The 16,870-nt window shown below is 48.2% G+C and overlaps 1 protein-coding gene across 1 annotated transcript; it reads left to right on the top strand.

The window, feature by feature from the left end:
- Positions 1 to 2,124: 2,124 nt before the first annotated feature.
- LOC109747983 (peroxidase 72) lies at positions 2,125 to 3,689 on the top strand. Its single transcript, XM_020307031.4, has 3 exons — positions 2,125 to 2,649; positions 2,769 to 2,934; positions 3,023 to 3,689. Exons 1-3 carry the CDS (start codon positions 2,206 to 2,208, stop codon positions 3,436 to 3,438), a joined length of 1,026 nt encoding a protein of 341 aa, XP_020162620.1. The 5' UTR covers positions 2,125 to 2,205; the 3' UTR covers positions 3,439 to 3,689.
- Positions 3,690 to 16,870: the final 13,181 nt, after the last annotated feature.

The raw sequence follows: 16,870 nt of genomic DNA, 5'->3' as shown, positions 1-16,870 counted from the left end.
TGCCCCCTCCCCACGTATATAAAGGAGGGAGGGAGGAGGAGGCCGGCCTAGGAGGAGGCGCGCGCCAAGGGGGGGCAATCCTACTCCAAGTAGGTTTGCCCCCCCCCCTTTCCTATTCCTACTAGGAGAAGGAGGAAAGAGGAGAAGGAAAGAGGGGGCCAACCCCCCAAACCCTAAACCAATTTGGTTTGGGCCTAGGGGGGCGCCCCACACCTTGCTTGCTGCCCTCTTTCTCCACTAGGGCCCAATAAGGCCCATAAACTCCCCGGGGGGTTCCGGTAACCTCCCGGTACTCCGAAAAATACTCGATACACTTCGGAACCCTTCCGGTGTCCGAATATAACCTTCCAGTATATCAATCTTTATGTCTCGACCATTTTAAGACTCCTTGTCATGTCCGTGATCTCATACGGGACTCTGAACAACCTTCGGTACATCAAATCACATAACTCATAATACAAATCGTCATCGAACGTTAAGCGTGCGGACCCTACGGGTTCGAAAACTATGTAGACATGACCGAGACACATCTCCGGTCAATACGACATTGTCATGATCTGACCATCATTGTCGAAGCAGTTGGATCAGAGGATCTGTGGATTTGGCATTTGTACTTTCAAATGCCTGGCTGTCACAATGTCCTCATTATCCTGGCGAGATTTCTTACATTCGAAAGGCTTGCTGCCGGTCAAGCTTCACCTTGCAACTATGTTGTTATAGCATCTACAGTCTGACTTGGCAAATACGGCCCCTCAAACGCCTGCGGACGCGTCCGGGCACGTCCGCGGGCACTGACCGGGCACCCCTCAAATGTTGCGCCGCACATCCACATACCGCAAATTCCGATCCTCAAATCCATGCACGGCGATCATACGATACAAACTGTCCGAATGCCAAAGTTCGAAACAAAGCAAATCATAGTTCATCCGCGCCCGAACAAGCTACGACAAGTCACACACGTCGACCGCCGGCATCTGCGTGGGCAAAAAGCTCTCTGGAATGGCTCAGTCGGCGCTCGAATCATCTTGTGTCCCAAAGGGGGCGGATAGCGTAATCCGCGTAGGCGCTCGAAGGGAAGGGGTGCGGGGACCCGGGCACGGCGGAGGAGACAACTGCTCCACCACGTCTGAACCTCCCTGCGATGCCGCCGCCGCCTCCCTCTCTCGCTGTCGGCGTTGCCGCAACTTGCGAGCGACATTCTCCGCCTTGCAAGTCGCCGCCAACGATACCGTGCCTCTCACAGACGAGGCGGACTGCGTCTCCATTGCAGTGGTGTGGTTCGGGTTGGACGACATGTCCGGCGGTGGATCGGGACCGGAGGTGAGGATTGGGAGCAAGGGTGAAGGCCGGCGAGGGTCCGGGCGCGGGAATGGTTGGAGGGCGGAGGGAGGAGGAGGAAGGGTTTGGTGGATTTGGTGCAATTTGAAGTGGGGCGGGCTGTCGGGTCCGACGTGGCGGGCGTGCCCGGGCGCTCCCATATCCGCTCCATATTTGGGCTGGATATGGGGGGTGCCGGTCAGCCCGAGCGTTTGAGGGCCGTTTGAGAGGCCCGTCTGGATCAAAAAATCATGACCGGGCAGTGTCCAGGCGGCCTGCCCGGGCATTTGAGATGAGTTTGAGGGGTCCGATTGTAGATGCTCTTAGTGACCACAAGTACAACATAACCTTGAAGATGACATCTATTCTTCATGAGGCATGTTTGTGAAGATAATTCAACATCCCAAAGGCAAGGGTTCTTCCAACAGTTGTAGCCTGTGATATTGAACAAGGCCGGCAAAAAAATATTAGGTAGGTGAATTAAGCTCTTTCTAGCTGCCGTGCTAAGGGGATGCATGCCATGCCATCTATTCTTGAGAGCTTCTGGTGCCTTTCTCACCGGTGCTGTGTCTTCTTATGTACGTGTGCCTGAACCGAATGTGCAAAGTGCATAGGTTGTACTTACTCTGCAAAAGCTCCAATGGAGGAGATGAGAACAGTGCTGGAAAGGCCATTACCGGCTCCCTCAAACTCGTCAAGATAACATTATCAGATTATTACGATAGCAACTAAATTTCTCATCATCCCGTTGCATATGTGTGCAGTATGCTTCTATAAATACCTAAGCAATCCTCTTAACTCCTCAATCAAGCCAACCCAGAGTAGCTTGTTATTGATCGTGCCATCTCTACTGTGAGTGTGATCGAGCTAGTGATCAAACGCGAGAAGATGGCGTTGCACTGGAGCAGCGGCCTCGCGGTCGCCGTCGCGGCGGCGCTGGCCGTGTCCGCGCTCTTCCCGGCGGGCGCTGCGGGTCACCCGCCGCTCCCAGGCCCGTTGGTCCCGCAGTTCTACGAGCACACGTGCCCGCAGATGCAGGCGTTGGTGGGCGCCATCGTGGCCAAGGAGCACGCCAAGGATCCCCGCATGGCGGCGTCCCTGCTCCGGCTGCACTTCCACGACTGCTTCGTGCAGGGCTGCGACGCGTCGGTGCTGCTCGACGCCGACGGCAGCGGCAGGTTCACCACCGAGAAGCGGTCCAACCCGAACCGCGACTCGCTGAGGGGCTACGAGGTCATCGACGAGATCAAGGCCGCCCTCGAGCACGCCTGCCCCCACACCGTCTCCTGCGCCGACATCGCCGCCGTCGCCGCCAGGGACTCCACCGTGCTGGTATGCAGCAATCCATCCGACACACTAATAACAACACAATGTTTGTGAGCATTGTTTTCTTTCTCAAAAACGAATGTTGATTTGCCTTGATGAACTTTACCCGGTGGTCGGTGGAGCAGACGGGTGGGCCGGGCTGGGAGGTGCCGCTGGGGAGGAGGGACTCGCTGACCGCCAGCTTGAGTGGCTCCAACAACCTCATCCCTGCTCCCAACGACACCCTCCCCACCATCACCGCCAAGTTCCGCAACCAGGGTCTCGACGTCGTCGACCTCGTCGCGCTCTCAGGTATACACGCATGTCGCAGGTGTTTGATTTGATTGCCATTCTGCATGGGCATGTAAGTGACATGGGGTGCATGCAATGAACAATCCAGGAGCACACACCATTGGCGACTCGCGCTGCGTGAGCTTCCGGCAGCGGCTCTACAGCCAGAACAACGACGGGCGCCCGGACCCGACGCTGAACCCGGCCTACGCGGCCAAGCTCCGCGGGCGGTGTCCCCGGTCCGGCGGCGACCAGATCCTGTTCGCCCTCGACCCCGCCACCCAGTTCCGGTTCGACAACCAGTACTACAAGAACATCCTCGCCATGAACGGCCTGCTCAGCTCCGACGAGGTCCTGCTCACGCAGAGCCACGAGACCATGGAGCTCGTCAAGAGCTACGCCGCCAGCAACGAGCTCTTCTTCGACCACTTCGCCAAGTCCATGGTCAAGATGGGCAACATCTCGCCGCTCACCGGGCACAACGGCGAGATCAGGAAGAACTGCAGGAGGGTCAACCACTTCTAAACAGACCGAGGGACTGTTCGAAGCCGGTGATTTCGTCGTGCTTCAAGCTCCTTGATTTGCAATGCTTCTTTCAAGTACTGTATGTGTGTGATTATTGCATTTCCTTATTCGTGTTGCACCGTAAAATGGCTGCGATCGTGTTTGTTCCTCTTCTTGCACTGCTTGTTGATATTCATCTGTGCGACGTGCTGAACTTGTACCAAGAAATGATCCAATAAAGTGCTTACGAGTTGTCCCTGTCACTTTTTCAACTGGATATCTCTGTTCCACATTCTACAATATATACGCTCGTTGTTCGCAATAAATTGTAGTCTTTTTTAATTCAAATTCCACCTTCATATAAAAATATGGTACGCATTCGCGTACTCTTTAAAAAAAAACATACTACAATATATACCCATCTGTCTTTAAGATATACTCCCTTCGTTTCTAATTATACGATGGCGAAGTATGTAGTGAAAATGCTGATTCGATAAAAATATGGAAACTTGCGACCCAATCTTTTGGATCTTTAACACATGGTGTAGATGATAGCTGGGTTTGCTAACCAGCCACTTATGGCTATTTTTCATATAACCCCCTGTCTTACTCAAGGGGTAGGAAATCCTTCCCACAATTTTGCCTTATCCATTGTCGCCTCCCCGACCATGGCACTGCTTCCGTCCCCCACTGTGACGGCCCACGATGAGGCCTCCCCTACTGCGATGACCTACGGCGGAGATGAGCCGTTCCCAACCACGACGACAAACGACGGAGCCGTCCCCCACCATGACGACCTTCAGAATATTTTGTCTGAATATTCGTCAAAATGGCCATGGTGGAATCGCAATGCAAGAATCTTGTTTCTCACGGCATGTTGTTTGCTCCAGTTTAGTGCAAAGAAGTGATGTTGAAATCATTGCCTGAATATTTTATTTCTGAGTATTTGTACTGAAGTGACTTGTTGGATGTTGTTAGAATAAATTTAAGGCATACGTCGATTATCTGAGGACTAAGCAATCATTACAAGAGCACGACACCGAGATTTGTTAACGAGGTTCACCGATATGGCTACATCCCGAGGCCTGACTATGAGCGCTCCTCCCCATGACACCGCTACAATACCGCACCCGGTCGCCCTGGACGCCGGCACATGCCGCCGACTTCCCCTGCGTTTCTGTGCTATTATGTTGGCATAGGTTACATCGCGTGTCTACCCTCGCTATATATGAGAGGCCTAGGGTATTAGTGTCCTACTAGGACACGACTCCATATCCTATCTAAGCACAATACAACTACAAGTCCAATTGTAACCTACCTTGTACACAATATTGACACAACTCTAACAAACTCCACCTTGGCGAATATTCTTCACCACCTTGAATTCGTCAATCCGTCAAACTTTCATGTACATTGGACTTGAGCTTATCCCATAAGTACGGCTGCTACTCCAAAGACTCCATGTGACTCCACGTGCAACTTGTAGTCCCTCTTTTTTTTGACCATAGTCAACGCTCGAGCAAAATTAAATTCCAGTTACTCTAGTTTGTGCTTCCAACTTCCAGAGTATCCGTTCAACACCATCACACACCGACCACTGACCTGCGTGAAAGTGAACTACCCATATATTGGGTGTCACACATAAGAGTTACCTGAACTCAACATCATCGCTCCTTTCTTGACCGCCCGTCTGAAACTTCAAAAAAATTCATGCTGCTTGTAGTCATCCCGAGTCAAATTCGCAATTGTCTCACCACATGTATGACCACCAGAGCCCTGCCCGTCTCCATGCCCCGCGCATACCGCACGCCTCGCCGCTATTACCGCATCGAGCCTCTGCTGTCCCGGTCGAGTCTCAAGGGTCGGGAAACCCACACCACTCAACCCCACTTCAGAGTACCACCGACCATCATCGACCGATGATGAGTTTCACGCTTCCATCAGTTCACTGGGCTCCTGTCCGAACTACATGTCACTCGCTTTTCCCGCTGAATAGGCTTGGATTCACTGGATCCTTACACCGTAGCCCCTCAATCCAGCTCCACCTTCAACATGACTCAATGGTAGATGATCAGTCCACCCTCGCGCCTTGTCGACTTCAAGCTCTGTGTGTGCCATCTTGAATCAACCCCTCGCCAAAGTCTTGTCGAAGCCGCACAAGCCCTCAGGCCTGCGCCACGTGTTTCCACGCCCAGAAGTCGGTCATCATCAACATCACGCTCCTATATCGTCGTCGCCGATCCCAGCACCGTCTTCTGTACCAACCGACTTGCATCGATCCATTAGACTAGCTTGTCCGACCAAGCTGATCTTATTCGACTGCATGAGACACTCAAGGCTCCCAGATCATCTTCGGCGAATTTCATCCATCACATTATAATTCCATCTTAGCTGACATGACTTCCCGCAACGCCTTCAAGCATCTTTGTTGTGCCAATAAATCTTTCACCTTTGTCTGCAATAACCAAGGTTTTCAGTTCCACTAACTTCTCCACCTTAAACCTGGAACCCGTTGACGACCCGATTCTTCGTACGGCTGACCCTATGAAAAAACTATCTAAGCTTTCCATGCGACGCTACTAGCAAAACAAACCAACTTTTTCTTCACGTGAGCAGCTCCTGTCTTGGCTTTAACTCCTAATGCTAAGCTAATTGATTCTGCCTCCAATGCATCCTTGCTAGTCCCCGATGGATGTATCAATGGATTTTTCCTTCGCAAGATTTGATCTGCCTGTCTGTATCACGTGAGGACTCGGTCCTCTTTTTGTCCAAAACAAATCTCACGTACGCTGCTCGGACTGCTCCTCCTATTGTTGTCTCCACCCGTCGTCTTGCCTGCGCTACCACAATGGCACAGCCCATCCCGCACGCTGCCCATGCCATGGGACGCTGCCACCTGGGAGCCACAACCCTTAGCCAGCCCTGTCAAGGCCTTGACCGCCGCTTCTGCCTGCGCTCGTGCACGCGTATGTAGCTACAACGATCCGATCTCGACGAGACTTCGTCCAGAACACACAGCCGCTATCTTCGACTGCTACTCCCTTCGAGCGCTGCTTCCAGTCCAAATTACACGATCGCGATCGTCAAACACCACCAACAGGGACAACAAACCACCGAGATGCACGAGTCTCATCGAATCTTGCTCATGATACCACTTGTGAGAATAAATCCGAGACATACGTCGACTATCCGATGACTAAGCAATCATCACTTGGTCGCCCTGGACGCCGGCACATGCTGCCGGCACATGTCGCTGGCTTCCCCTGTGTTCCTGTGCTATTATGTTGGCATAGGTTACATCGCGTGTCTACCCTTGCTATATATGAGAGGCCTAGGATACTAGTGTCCTACTAGGACACGACTCCATACCCTATCTAAACACAATACACTACTGCAGGATGCTACTAACGCGACACTACGATCAGAGACCATTCAACGAAATTGTGTGCGATGCAATAATCGCAAACGGTGGTGTAAAATAACCGTCAAAAAGGTGCAAACCGTTTGCGATGGAGGATGCATCAAACACGTTTCAGATTTTAGTTGCGTGTGTGATGCAGGGCATATGGTTGATCGATACGAACTGTTTGCGATTAGACAGAACAACAGAAACGGGCAGCCATATCAATGTGTGTGCGATATACGGCATACAGTTTGCTCTGATGAACTGTTTGCGATGATCGAGGTGAACAGAAACGATTCGGCGTAACAAGATGTGTGTGATATCCGACAAACAGCTCGGTAATCAGAATTGTGTGCGATCATTATTGACAGCCCATACGGACTTTTTTGGTGAATTGTGTGCTCGTCATGGCACACAGTTCAACAAACCAACCAGTGGGCGATAATGTAGAAGATCTCTGTCGAATACTTATTACTAACCGTCTGCGATGAGATTGACAGGATAAACAGAGATAACAAATTAATATGAGCGAATGGAAACAGAGATATGTACAATCTCCTTAATTTAGTCCTTCTTCTTCTTGTTGTTGTTGTTGTTGGATGGCCACGCGACATCGTCTTGACGAGGATGCTTCTTGCCACTGACGATTGGCTTTTCATCGCCGCCGCCGCCGTCATCGTCGTTGTTGTCATCGTCCTCCTCCTCCTTGTTCGACCATTCCTCCTCCTCATCATCGTGGTCCTCTTATCCGTCCTCCGACGGCTCCTCATCCGTCTGGTTGTCGTCTAACGACTCCGGAGGCGGCATCCCTTCCATGATCTAGATATAATCGAGGTCTGGGCTCGACGCCGGACTCATGGAAGACAAGCGGGATGATTCCGATGTTGACCTATCATCGGGCGCCAGACTGCTGGCCAAACTGTCGTCCTTGCTGTCGCTCGACATGGCTGCAGAGTGTGTGCCAGTGTGTAGCGCGGCCTGCCGGGGATGACGAAGATGGTGGACACTTAAGCGGGGTATGCAGAGAAGACGAAATGCAAATTGAAGTGGGGGTTGACGTATTATCTAACCGCTGATATAATCAACCGTAATTATTTGTACCCAGTCGCTCCAAATTCCCAGGGTTGCTCAGGACTCCTATTGGCTGGTTTACTTTTTCAGGACAAAAAGAAGGAACGAGTTTTGGGATTATGCACCGGTACCGGTACAAACGGAGTAGACAGTTGCCAAGCAATACATTGAGCTCTTCTTATTGATAAAGCCAGTAATAATCAACCTACAAAGGAAAAGAAAAAAGACAAAGGAAAATATATCCACGAATCTTCGCGTAACATCAATGGCATAGGACCTAGATGTGCATTACTTAGAGCACATCTAGATGTGCTTTAGCAATACTGTCAAACAAAACCCCTAATCATCATTGCAAACAGCGCATAGAACATGGCTAATGTGACAACCGGAACTACACATGCTAGTTCCTTCTTGTCTCTTGCTTTCATCTGTTGCCTCTGATTGATTCTTTCTTGCTTCATCGTACTGATTGTACATTACAGATCAGCCAGTTTCTTCTTCAGCTTTAGGTTATCTTCTATGAGCTTGGTGATAACACTCCGAGCCCTGCCATGCCATTCTTCATCCAGCCAGTTAACAAAGGCACAAGCCTCATATCCCTATCAATATTAAATAGTATTCAGGATGAGCAGTGGAATTAACTGAAGTAAAATGATGAACTTAGCACTAACCTCTAAGGGGCAACTGAGAAACCGCCAGCCAATGTCGAATCCCTCCGTGCATACACGTCTAGCGGGAGTGTGCCTGTGCACACAACTCAACTTTTAGTACTTCTCGGTGGCGCAAAACTCAGAGTCGAACTCGTGTTGCGGGAGTCTGGAGTCATGCTCCGGATCCGGCGGCAGATCGCTTTCCTGTGGGGGAGGGGTGTCATTCAGGATGGATTCAACAACGAGCTATACTTTGGACATGCTAAAAAAGATCGGGATAGATTGGAACCTGACAGGACGATTCGGATCCGTAGTACACCTGCCTTCTGATGACCTTAGGCAAGTGCTCGGTGGCGGCCGCCGTTGTGGCGGCGATACGAGCAGGAGCAGCTGCACCGAAACCATTAGCACCACTCGTCCGCATTCCCCCAATGTCAGCGCCGCGCGAGGGAATTTGGAGGTTATGTAGGGATTTGGGGGAAATGGGGAAACTGTGGGGATAAGCTAACGGTCGGGAACTACTTATGGCACTATATGTTGTATACGGCACGCTGTTTATACATGTCGTTTGTGTTAGGTATTACAACATCACACACGATTTCTGCACCAAATCATGTGAGAAGATAACGTAGGTTAGACACGGTTGCCGTTACATAACCGTATGTGATGTACTACCCTATCCATATAATTGAGTTATAGTGATACCGTGTAAACAGCCGCTCTGCGGATATCCGTAAAAAAAGCCGCTCTGCAAATAGAGATGGCGGCGGCCTAGGCAGCGGCTACCGGAGAAGAGGTCAATCCTTGGTCGGTGGGCGGTGGCGGCGTCATAGGAGGTCAATCCTCCATCTACGGCGGGAGATAGGAGGAGCTCAACCATCGAGGTCGGCGGCGGCGTGATTTGAGCACATCCATCGCGGTCGATGGCGAGATAGTGGAGGTTGAACTTTAGGCGGCAGCCGCACTAAGCTTTGCTCCTCGACCCTGCTGTCTCGGCGCGCCGCAGCATCGCACTTCTCTGTCTGCTGGGTGGAGGTTGCCGCGCGGCTAATTAATTAAGGTATTATTTTCATGAGTGGCTTAATTAAGGTATTCAATTCCTAAGGATAGTGTTGTACTAGTACTCTGCGTGTAAATTGACTGGCCATTAATTTTTGTCATTGCACGTCTGGATAACAACATGGAGCGCCCTCAGTAATTATGAAAATAAAACCTTGTGATTTATGCACGCATCTTTTGCTAGCAATTAATCTGTGTATTAATGTTGTTGTTTTGTTTTTAATTACCATTCGTGTGGTGAAGATGGAACGATCTCGATGGATGAAGAATCGGAAAACCGCAGATTTTATCAGTGGCGTGACAGAGTTCATGAATTTGGCTGAAAGTACAAAGAGGAGAATTGGTGATGCGGATTACATCCTGTGTCCATGTACTGATTGTGCCAATACAGAGTCACATGAAGTTGCAGATGTCCAGTTGCACTTAGTCTCTAGGGGATTCATGGATGGATATACACGTTGGACCAGACACGGTGAAGAGGAGGTCATGGAAGATACCCAGGGCAGCGAGATGCCAAACCTCGATCAGTGTCACATGGATGTTGAATCTAACATCGGGGCAGAGGCGTCAAGCTACCAATGGATCACCGTAAAGCTGAAACACCCACTGGAAAACCAAGACGTCGACGCAGATGACGACGATCTTGATATGCCAGATTTTGCTGCTATGATTGCAGATTTTGAGGGCCAAAAAAAGGATATGATTGGGTACAAGGATCTGGCAACCATTGATGCGGACTCCAAGAAAGAATTGTATCCAGGTTGCAAAAAGAAATATTCCAAGTTGAGTGCCACCCTGGCGCTTCTTAGATTTAAAGCAGCAAACGGTCTATCAAACAAGGGCTTCACAAAGATGTTAGGTTTTTTCAAAGAAATTCTTCCAGAAGATAATGTGCTCCCCAGAAGCACGAATGAAGCGAAGAAAATTGTTTGCCCATTGGAACTTGAAGTACAGAAGATACACACTCGTGTGAATGATTGTATATTGTACGGTGGTGAGTACAAAGATTTGCGTGCATGTCCCACATGCAAGCATGCACGATACAAGCGCGGGAGAGCAAAGGACAAGTACAAATTGGACGACGAGATCAAGACAGGAATCCCGTTCAAGGTTGTTTGGTACTTGCCTTTAATTCCAAGGTTGAGGCGTTTGTTTGCAAACCCTAGAGAGTGAAAGAGGTTGCGGTGGCATCATGGTGAGCGAATTGCGGATAAGTTTATGAGGCACCCGAAAGATGGGGCTCAGTGGGAATTAATCGACAACAAGTTTGAAATTTTTGCCAACGATCCTAGAAGTATAAGGCTCGGGGAGTGTACTGACAGGATTAATCCTTTTGGCGATATGAGCAGCAATCACAGCACATGGCTGGTGCTTCTATGCATATATAACCTAGCTCCTTGGTTGTGTATGAAGAAAAAATACATTATGATGTCAATGATTATCCAAGGCCCGAAGCAACCTGGAAATGACATCGACATTTACTTTCAGCTACTACTAGAAGAACTGCTGACAGTGTGGATAGATGCGCCTGCTGTAAAATGTTATTATGCTTATAGAAAGGAGATTTTTGATCTACATGTGATGCTGGTGCACACCATTCAAGATGTGCCGGCATTAGGCAACACATCGGGGTAGAAAACAAAGGGAGATGTAGGGTGTGTCACATGCATGGATATGACAACTAGCAGAAGACTTCCCAACTCGCACAAAACCACGTATTTGCGTCATCGTAGGTTCTTACAGAAAACTCACCCATACCGAAAGATGGAAGCTGAATTTGATGGTACGGCAGAGGAAGGTGTGGGCCCAAGACCCTATCAAGGGGAGGTGGTCCACAACATGGCTAAAAAAATTAATGTTGTGCTTGGCAAGAACCACCCTTTGACGGTGAAACAAACACTCAAGGGTCAAGTGTTTAAGAAGAAATCGGTGTTCTGGAAATTACCTTACTCGGAGATTCTATGTGTACGTCACTGCATCGATGTCATGCACGTAGAGAAGAACGTATGTGAAAGCATCCTTGGTACTCTGCTCAAGATTAAAGGTAAAAGAAAGGATGGTGACGGTTCACGGCTCGATATGCTTGCTGATCAGTCAAAACGCAAGAGTGAAGCAGAAGATGATGACAAATTCATCAAAGCTCGCCAGAGTTACAATTTCAGTACAAAAGAAGCAACACAGTTCTTCACCTATTTGTTGTCAGTTAAGACACCCTCTTCCTACTGCGCAAACATCAGAAGTCTCGTGGATGTGAGCTCAGGTAAAATGAAGTTGGGACACAAGAAGTCACATGATTGCCACATAATGTTGACACAAATCCTCCCAGTGGCCATCAGGAATCTGATGGACAAAGATATAAGAAACACACTCATTGACCTCTGTGATTTCTTCAACCAACTATTGCAGAAAGTTGTAGATCCTGAAGAGTTGGATCAGATGCAAGATGATATTGCAAGAATATTGGCCAACCTAGAGATGTTTTTCCCACCGTCATTCTTTGATGTCATGGTCCATCTCACTGTGCACCTTGTCGACGAGATAAAGTATTGTGATCTTGTGTTTCTTCGCAACATGTATCCCTTCGAGCTGTTCATGGGAATACTGAAGCGCTTTTGTCAGAACCGAAACCATCCAGAGGGAAGCATCCTACAAGGTTATACCGCGGAGGAGGTGGTTGAGTTTTGCACCGAATACATGAAACAAAGACCTATAGGTTTGCCCCTCTCTCGCCACGAGGGACGGCTGAAAGGTAAGGCGGTCCTTGCTGGCACGCAAATGGCTGCACCCGGAGAATTGACAGAGAAAGCCCATTTGACGGTACTGCTTAACAGCCTAGTTCTCAGCACTTATGGCGAAGAACACTTGGCGGAGATACGCCAAAGCTTCTTACCAATGGTGCCTTCATCAGATGTGGAGATGAAGGAGAACACTAAGAACTATGCCGAATGGCTGAAGAATCGTTTGGCACAAGGATTCATCGATGACGTTGCTACGTGGTTGGCACAAAAGCCATCACCTACGATGTTGACGTACCAAGCATATGACATAAATGGATACACGTTCTACACTGAGGAACGTGATCAGAAGACCTCATATCAGAACAGCTGTGTTCGAATAGAATGCATGACTATAAATGAAGCTGATAAAAGGGTATACTATGGAACCATCAAAGAGATTTGGGAGCTTGACTATGTGAAAGTTAAGGTGGCATTATTCAGGTGCATGGATCCCTCTTGGTCAGGTAAGGATTGATGTGAAGGAAATATGCCCTAGAGACAATAATAAAGTTATTATTTATTTCCTTATATCATCATAAATGTTTATTATTCATGCTAGAATTGTATTAACCGAAAACTTGATACATGTGTGAATACATAGACAAACAGAGTGTCACTAGTATGCCTCTACTTGAGTAGCTCGTTGATCAAAGATGGTTATGTTTCCTAGCCATAGACATGAGTTGTCATTTGATTAACGGGATCACATCATTAGGAGAATGATGTGATTGACTTGACCCATTCCGTTAGCTTAGCACTCGATCGTTTAGTATGTTGCTATTGCTTTCTTCATGACTTATACATGTTCCTATGACTATGAGATTATGCAACTCTCGTTTACCGGAGGAACACCTTGTGTGCTACCAAACGTCACAACGTAACTGGGTGATTATAAAGGTGCTCTACAGGTGTCTCCGAAGGTACTTGTTGGGTTGGCGTATTTCGAGATTAGGATTTGTCACTCCGATTGTCGGAGAGGTATCTCTGGGCCCACTCGATAATGCACATCACTATAAGCCTTGCAAGCATTGCAACTAATGAGCTAGTTGCGGGATGATGTATTACGGAATGAGTAAAGAGACTTGCCGGTAACGAGATTGAACTAGGTATTGAGATACCGATGATCGAATCTCGGACAAGTAACATACCGATGACAAAGGGAACAACGTATGTTGTTATGCGGTTTGATCGATAAAGATCTTCGTAGAATATGTGGGAGCCAATATGAGCATCCAGGTTCCGCTATTGGTTATTGACCGGAGACGTGTCTCGGTCATGTCTACATAGTTCTCGAACCCGTAGGGTCCGCACGGTTAAAGTTAGATGACGGTTATATTATGAGTTTATGTGTTTTGATATACCGAAGGAGTTCGGAGTCCCGGATGAGATCAGGGACATGACGAGGAGTCTCGAAATGGCCGAGACGTAAAGATCGATATATTGGACGACTATATTCGGACTTCGGAAAGTTTCCGAGTGATTCGGGTATTTATCGGAGTACCGGAGAGTTACGGGAATTCACCGGGGAGAAGTATTGGGCCTTATTGGGCCATACGGGAATAGAGGAGAGAGGCCAAAAGGAAGGAGGCACGCACCCCCCCCCTCTGGTCCGAATTAGACAAGGGGTGCAGCCCCCTTTTCCTTCTCCCTCTCCCCCTCTTTCCTTCTCTCCTACTCCAACAAGGAAAGGAGGAGTCCTACTCTCGGTGGGAGTAGGACTCCCCCCTTGGCGCGCCCTCCTCCTAGGCCGGCCGCCTCCCCCCTTGCTCCTTTATATACGGGGGCAGGGGGCACCCCAAAGACACAACAATTGATCTCTTGGTCTCTTAGCCGTGTGCGGTGCCCCCCTCCACCATAATCCACCTCGATAATATCGTAGTGGTGCTTAGGCGAAGCCCTGCGTCGGTAGAACATCATCATCGTCACCACGCCGTCGTGCTGATGGAACTCTCCCTCAAAGCTCGGCTGGATCGGAGTTCGAGGGACATCATCGAGCTGAACGTGTGCTGAACTCGGAGGTGCCGTACGTTCGGTACTTGGATCGGTCGGATCGTGAAGACGTACGACTACATCAACCGCGTTGTGCTAACGCTTCCGCTTTCGGTCTACGAGGGTATGTGGACAACACTCTCCCCTCTCGTTGCTATGCATCACCATGATCTTGCGTGTGCGTAGAATTTTTTTTGAAATTACTACGTTCCCCAACAGTGGCATCCGAGCCTGGTTTTATGCGTAGATGTCATATGCACGAGTAGAACACAAGTGAGTTGTGGGCGATATAAGTCATATTGCTTACCAGCATGTCATACTTTGGTTCGGCGGTATTGTTGGATGAAGCGGCCCGGACCGACATTACGCGTACGCTTACGCGAGACTGGTGCTATCGACGTGCTTTGCACATAGGTGGCTGGCGGGTGTCAGTTTCTCCAACTTTAGTTGAACCGAGTGTGGCTACGCCCGGTCCTTGCGAAGGTTAAAATAGCACCAACTTGACAAACTATCATTGTGGTTTTGATGCGTAGGTAAGAACGGTTCTTGCTAAGCCCGTAGCAGCCACGTAAAACTTGCAACAACAAAGTAGAGGACGTCTAACTTGTTTTTGCAGGGCATGTTGTGATGTGATATGGTCAAAGCATGATGCTAAATTTATTGTATGAGATGATCATGTTTTGTAACCGAGTTATCGGCAACTGGCAGGATCCATATGGTTGTCGCTTTATTGTATGCAATGCAATCGCCCTGTAATGCTTTACTTTATCACTAAGCGGTAGCGATAGTCGTAGAAGCATAAGATTGGCGAGACGACAACGATGCTACGATGGAGATCAAGGTGTTGCACCGGTGACGATGGTGATCATGACAGTGCTTCGGAGATGGAGATCACAAGCACAAGATGATGATGGCCATATCATATCACTTATATTGATTGCATGTGATGTTTATCTTTTATGCATCTTATCTTGCTTTGATTGACGGTAGCATTATAAGATGATCCCTCACTAAATTATCAAAGTATAAGTGTTCTCCCTGAGTATGCACCGTTGCGAAAGTTCTTCGTGCTGAGACACCACGTGATGATCGGGTGTGATAGGCTCTACGTTCAAATACAATGGGTGCAAAACAGTTGCACACGCGGAATACTCAGGTTAAACTTGACGAGCCTAGCATATAACAGATATGGCCTCGGAACACGGAGACCGAAAGGTCGAGCGTGAATCATATAGTAGATATGATCAACATAGTGATGTTCACTGTTGAAACTACTCCATCTCACGTGATGATCGGACATGGTTTAGTTGATATGGATCACGTGATCACTTAGAGGATTAGAGGGATGTCTATCTAAGTGGGAGTTCTTAAGTAATATGATTAATTGAACTTAAATTTATCATGAACTTAGTCCTGATAGTATTTTGCAAATTATGTTGTAGATCAATAGCTCGCGTTGTTGCTTCTCTGTGTTTATTTTTGATATGTTCCTAGAGAAAAATTATGTTGAAAGATGTTAGTAGCAAAGATGCGGATTGGATCCGTGATCTGAGGATTATCCTCGTTGCTGCACAGAAGAATTATGTCCTTGATGCACCGCTAGGTGACAGACCTATTGCAGGAGTAGATGCAGATGTTATGAACGTTTGGCTAGCTCAATATGATGACTACTTGATAGTTTAGTGCACCATTCTTAACGGCTTAGAATCGGGACTTCAAAGACGTTTTGAACGTCATGGACCATATGAGATGTTCCAGGAGTTGAAGTTAATATTTCAAGCAAATACCCGAGTTGAGAGATATGAAGTCTCCAACAAGTTCTATAGCTAAAAGATGGAGGAGAATAGCTCAAGCAGTGAGCATGTGCTCAGATTGTCTGGGTACTACAATCGCTTGAATCAAGTGGGAGTTAATCTTCCATATAAAATAGTGATTGACAGAATTCTCTAGTCACCATCACCAAGTTTGTAGAACTTCATGATGAACTATAGTATGCAAGGGACACCGAAAGTAATTCCCAAGCTCTTCGTGATGCTGAAATCGACGAAGGTAGAAATCAAGAAAAACATCAAGTGTTGATGGTTGACGAGACCACTAGTTTCAAGAAAAGGGCAAAGGGAAGAAGGGGAACTTCAAGAAGAACGGCAAGCAAGTTGCTGCTCAAGTGAAGAAGCCTAAGTCTGGTCCTAAGCCTGAGACTAAGTGCTTCTACTGCAAAGGGACTGGTCACTGGAAGCGGAACTACCCCAAGTATTTGGTGGATAAGAAGGATGGCAAAGTGAACAAAGGTATATTGGATATACATGTTATTGATGTGTACTTTACTAGTGTTTATAGCAACCCCTCGGCATTTGATACTGGTTCAATTGCTAAGAGTAGTAACTCGAAATGGGAGTTGCAGAATAAACAGAGACTAGTAAAAGGCAAGGTGACGATGTGTGTTGGACGTGGTTCCAAGATTGATATGATCATCATCGCACACTCCCTATACTTTTGGGATTAGT

The sequence above is a fragment of the Aegilops tauschii genome, chromosome 2 (genome assembly GCF_002575655.3).
Source record: "Aegilops tauschii subsp. strangulata cultivar AL8/78 chromosome 2, Aet v6.0, whole genome shotgun sequence".
Taxonomy (NCBI): Eukaryota; Viridiplantae; Streptophyta; class Magnoliopsida; order Poales; family Poaceae; genus Aegilops; species Aegilops tauschii.
Note: the sequence above shows the minus strand (reverse complement) of the source record. Positions and strands in the feature narration are given on the sequence as shown.

What these genes read in the sequence shown, in the direction of transcription:
- LOC109747983 (XM_020307031.4), top strand. Translation starts at nt 2,206, where the DNA reads ATGGCGTTGCACTGGAGCAGCGGCCTCGCGGTCGCCGTCGCGGCGGCG. An exon ending in CCAGGGACTCCACCGTGCTG is followed by an intron (nt 2,650 to 2,768) that starts GTATGCAGCAAT and finishes TCGGTGGAGCAG; the next exon opens with ACGGGTGGGCCGGGCTGGGA. An exon ending in CGACCTCGTCGCGCTCTCAG is followed by an intron (nt 2,935 to 3,022) that starts GTATACACGCAT and finishes TGAACAATCCAG; the next exon opens with GAGCACACACCATTGGCGAC.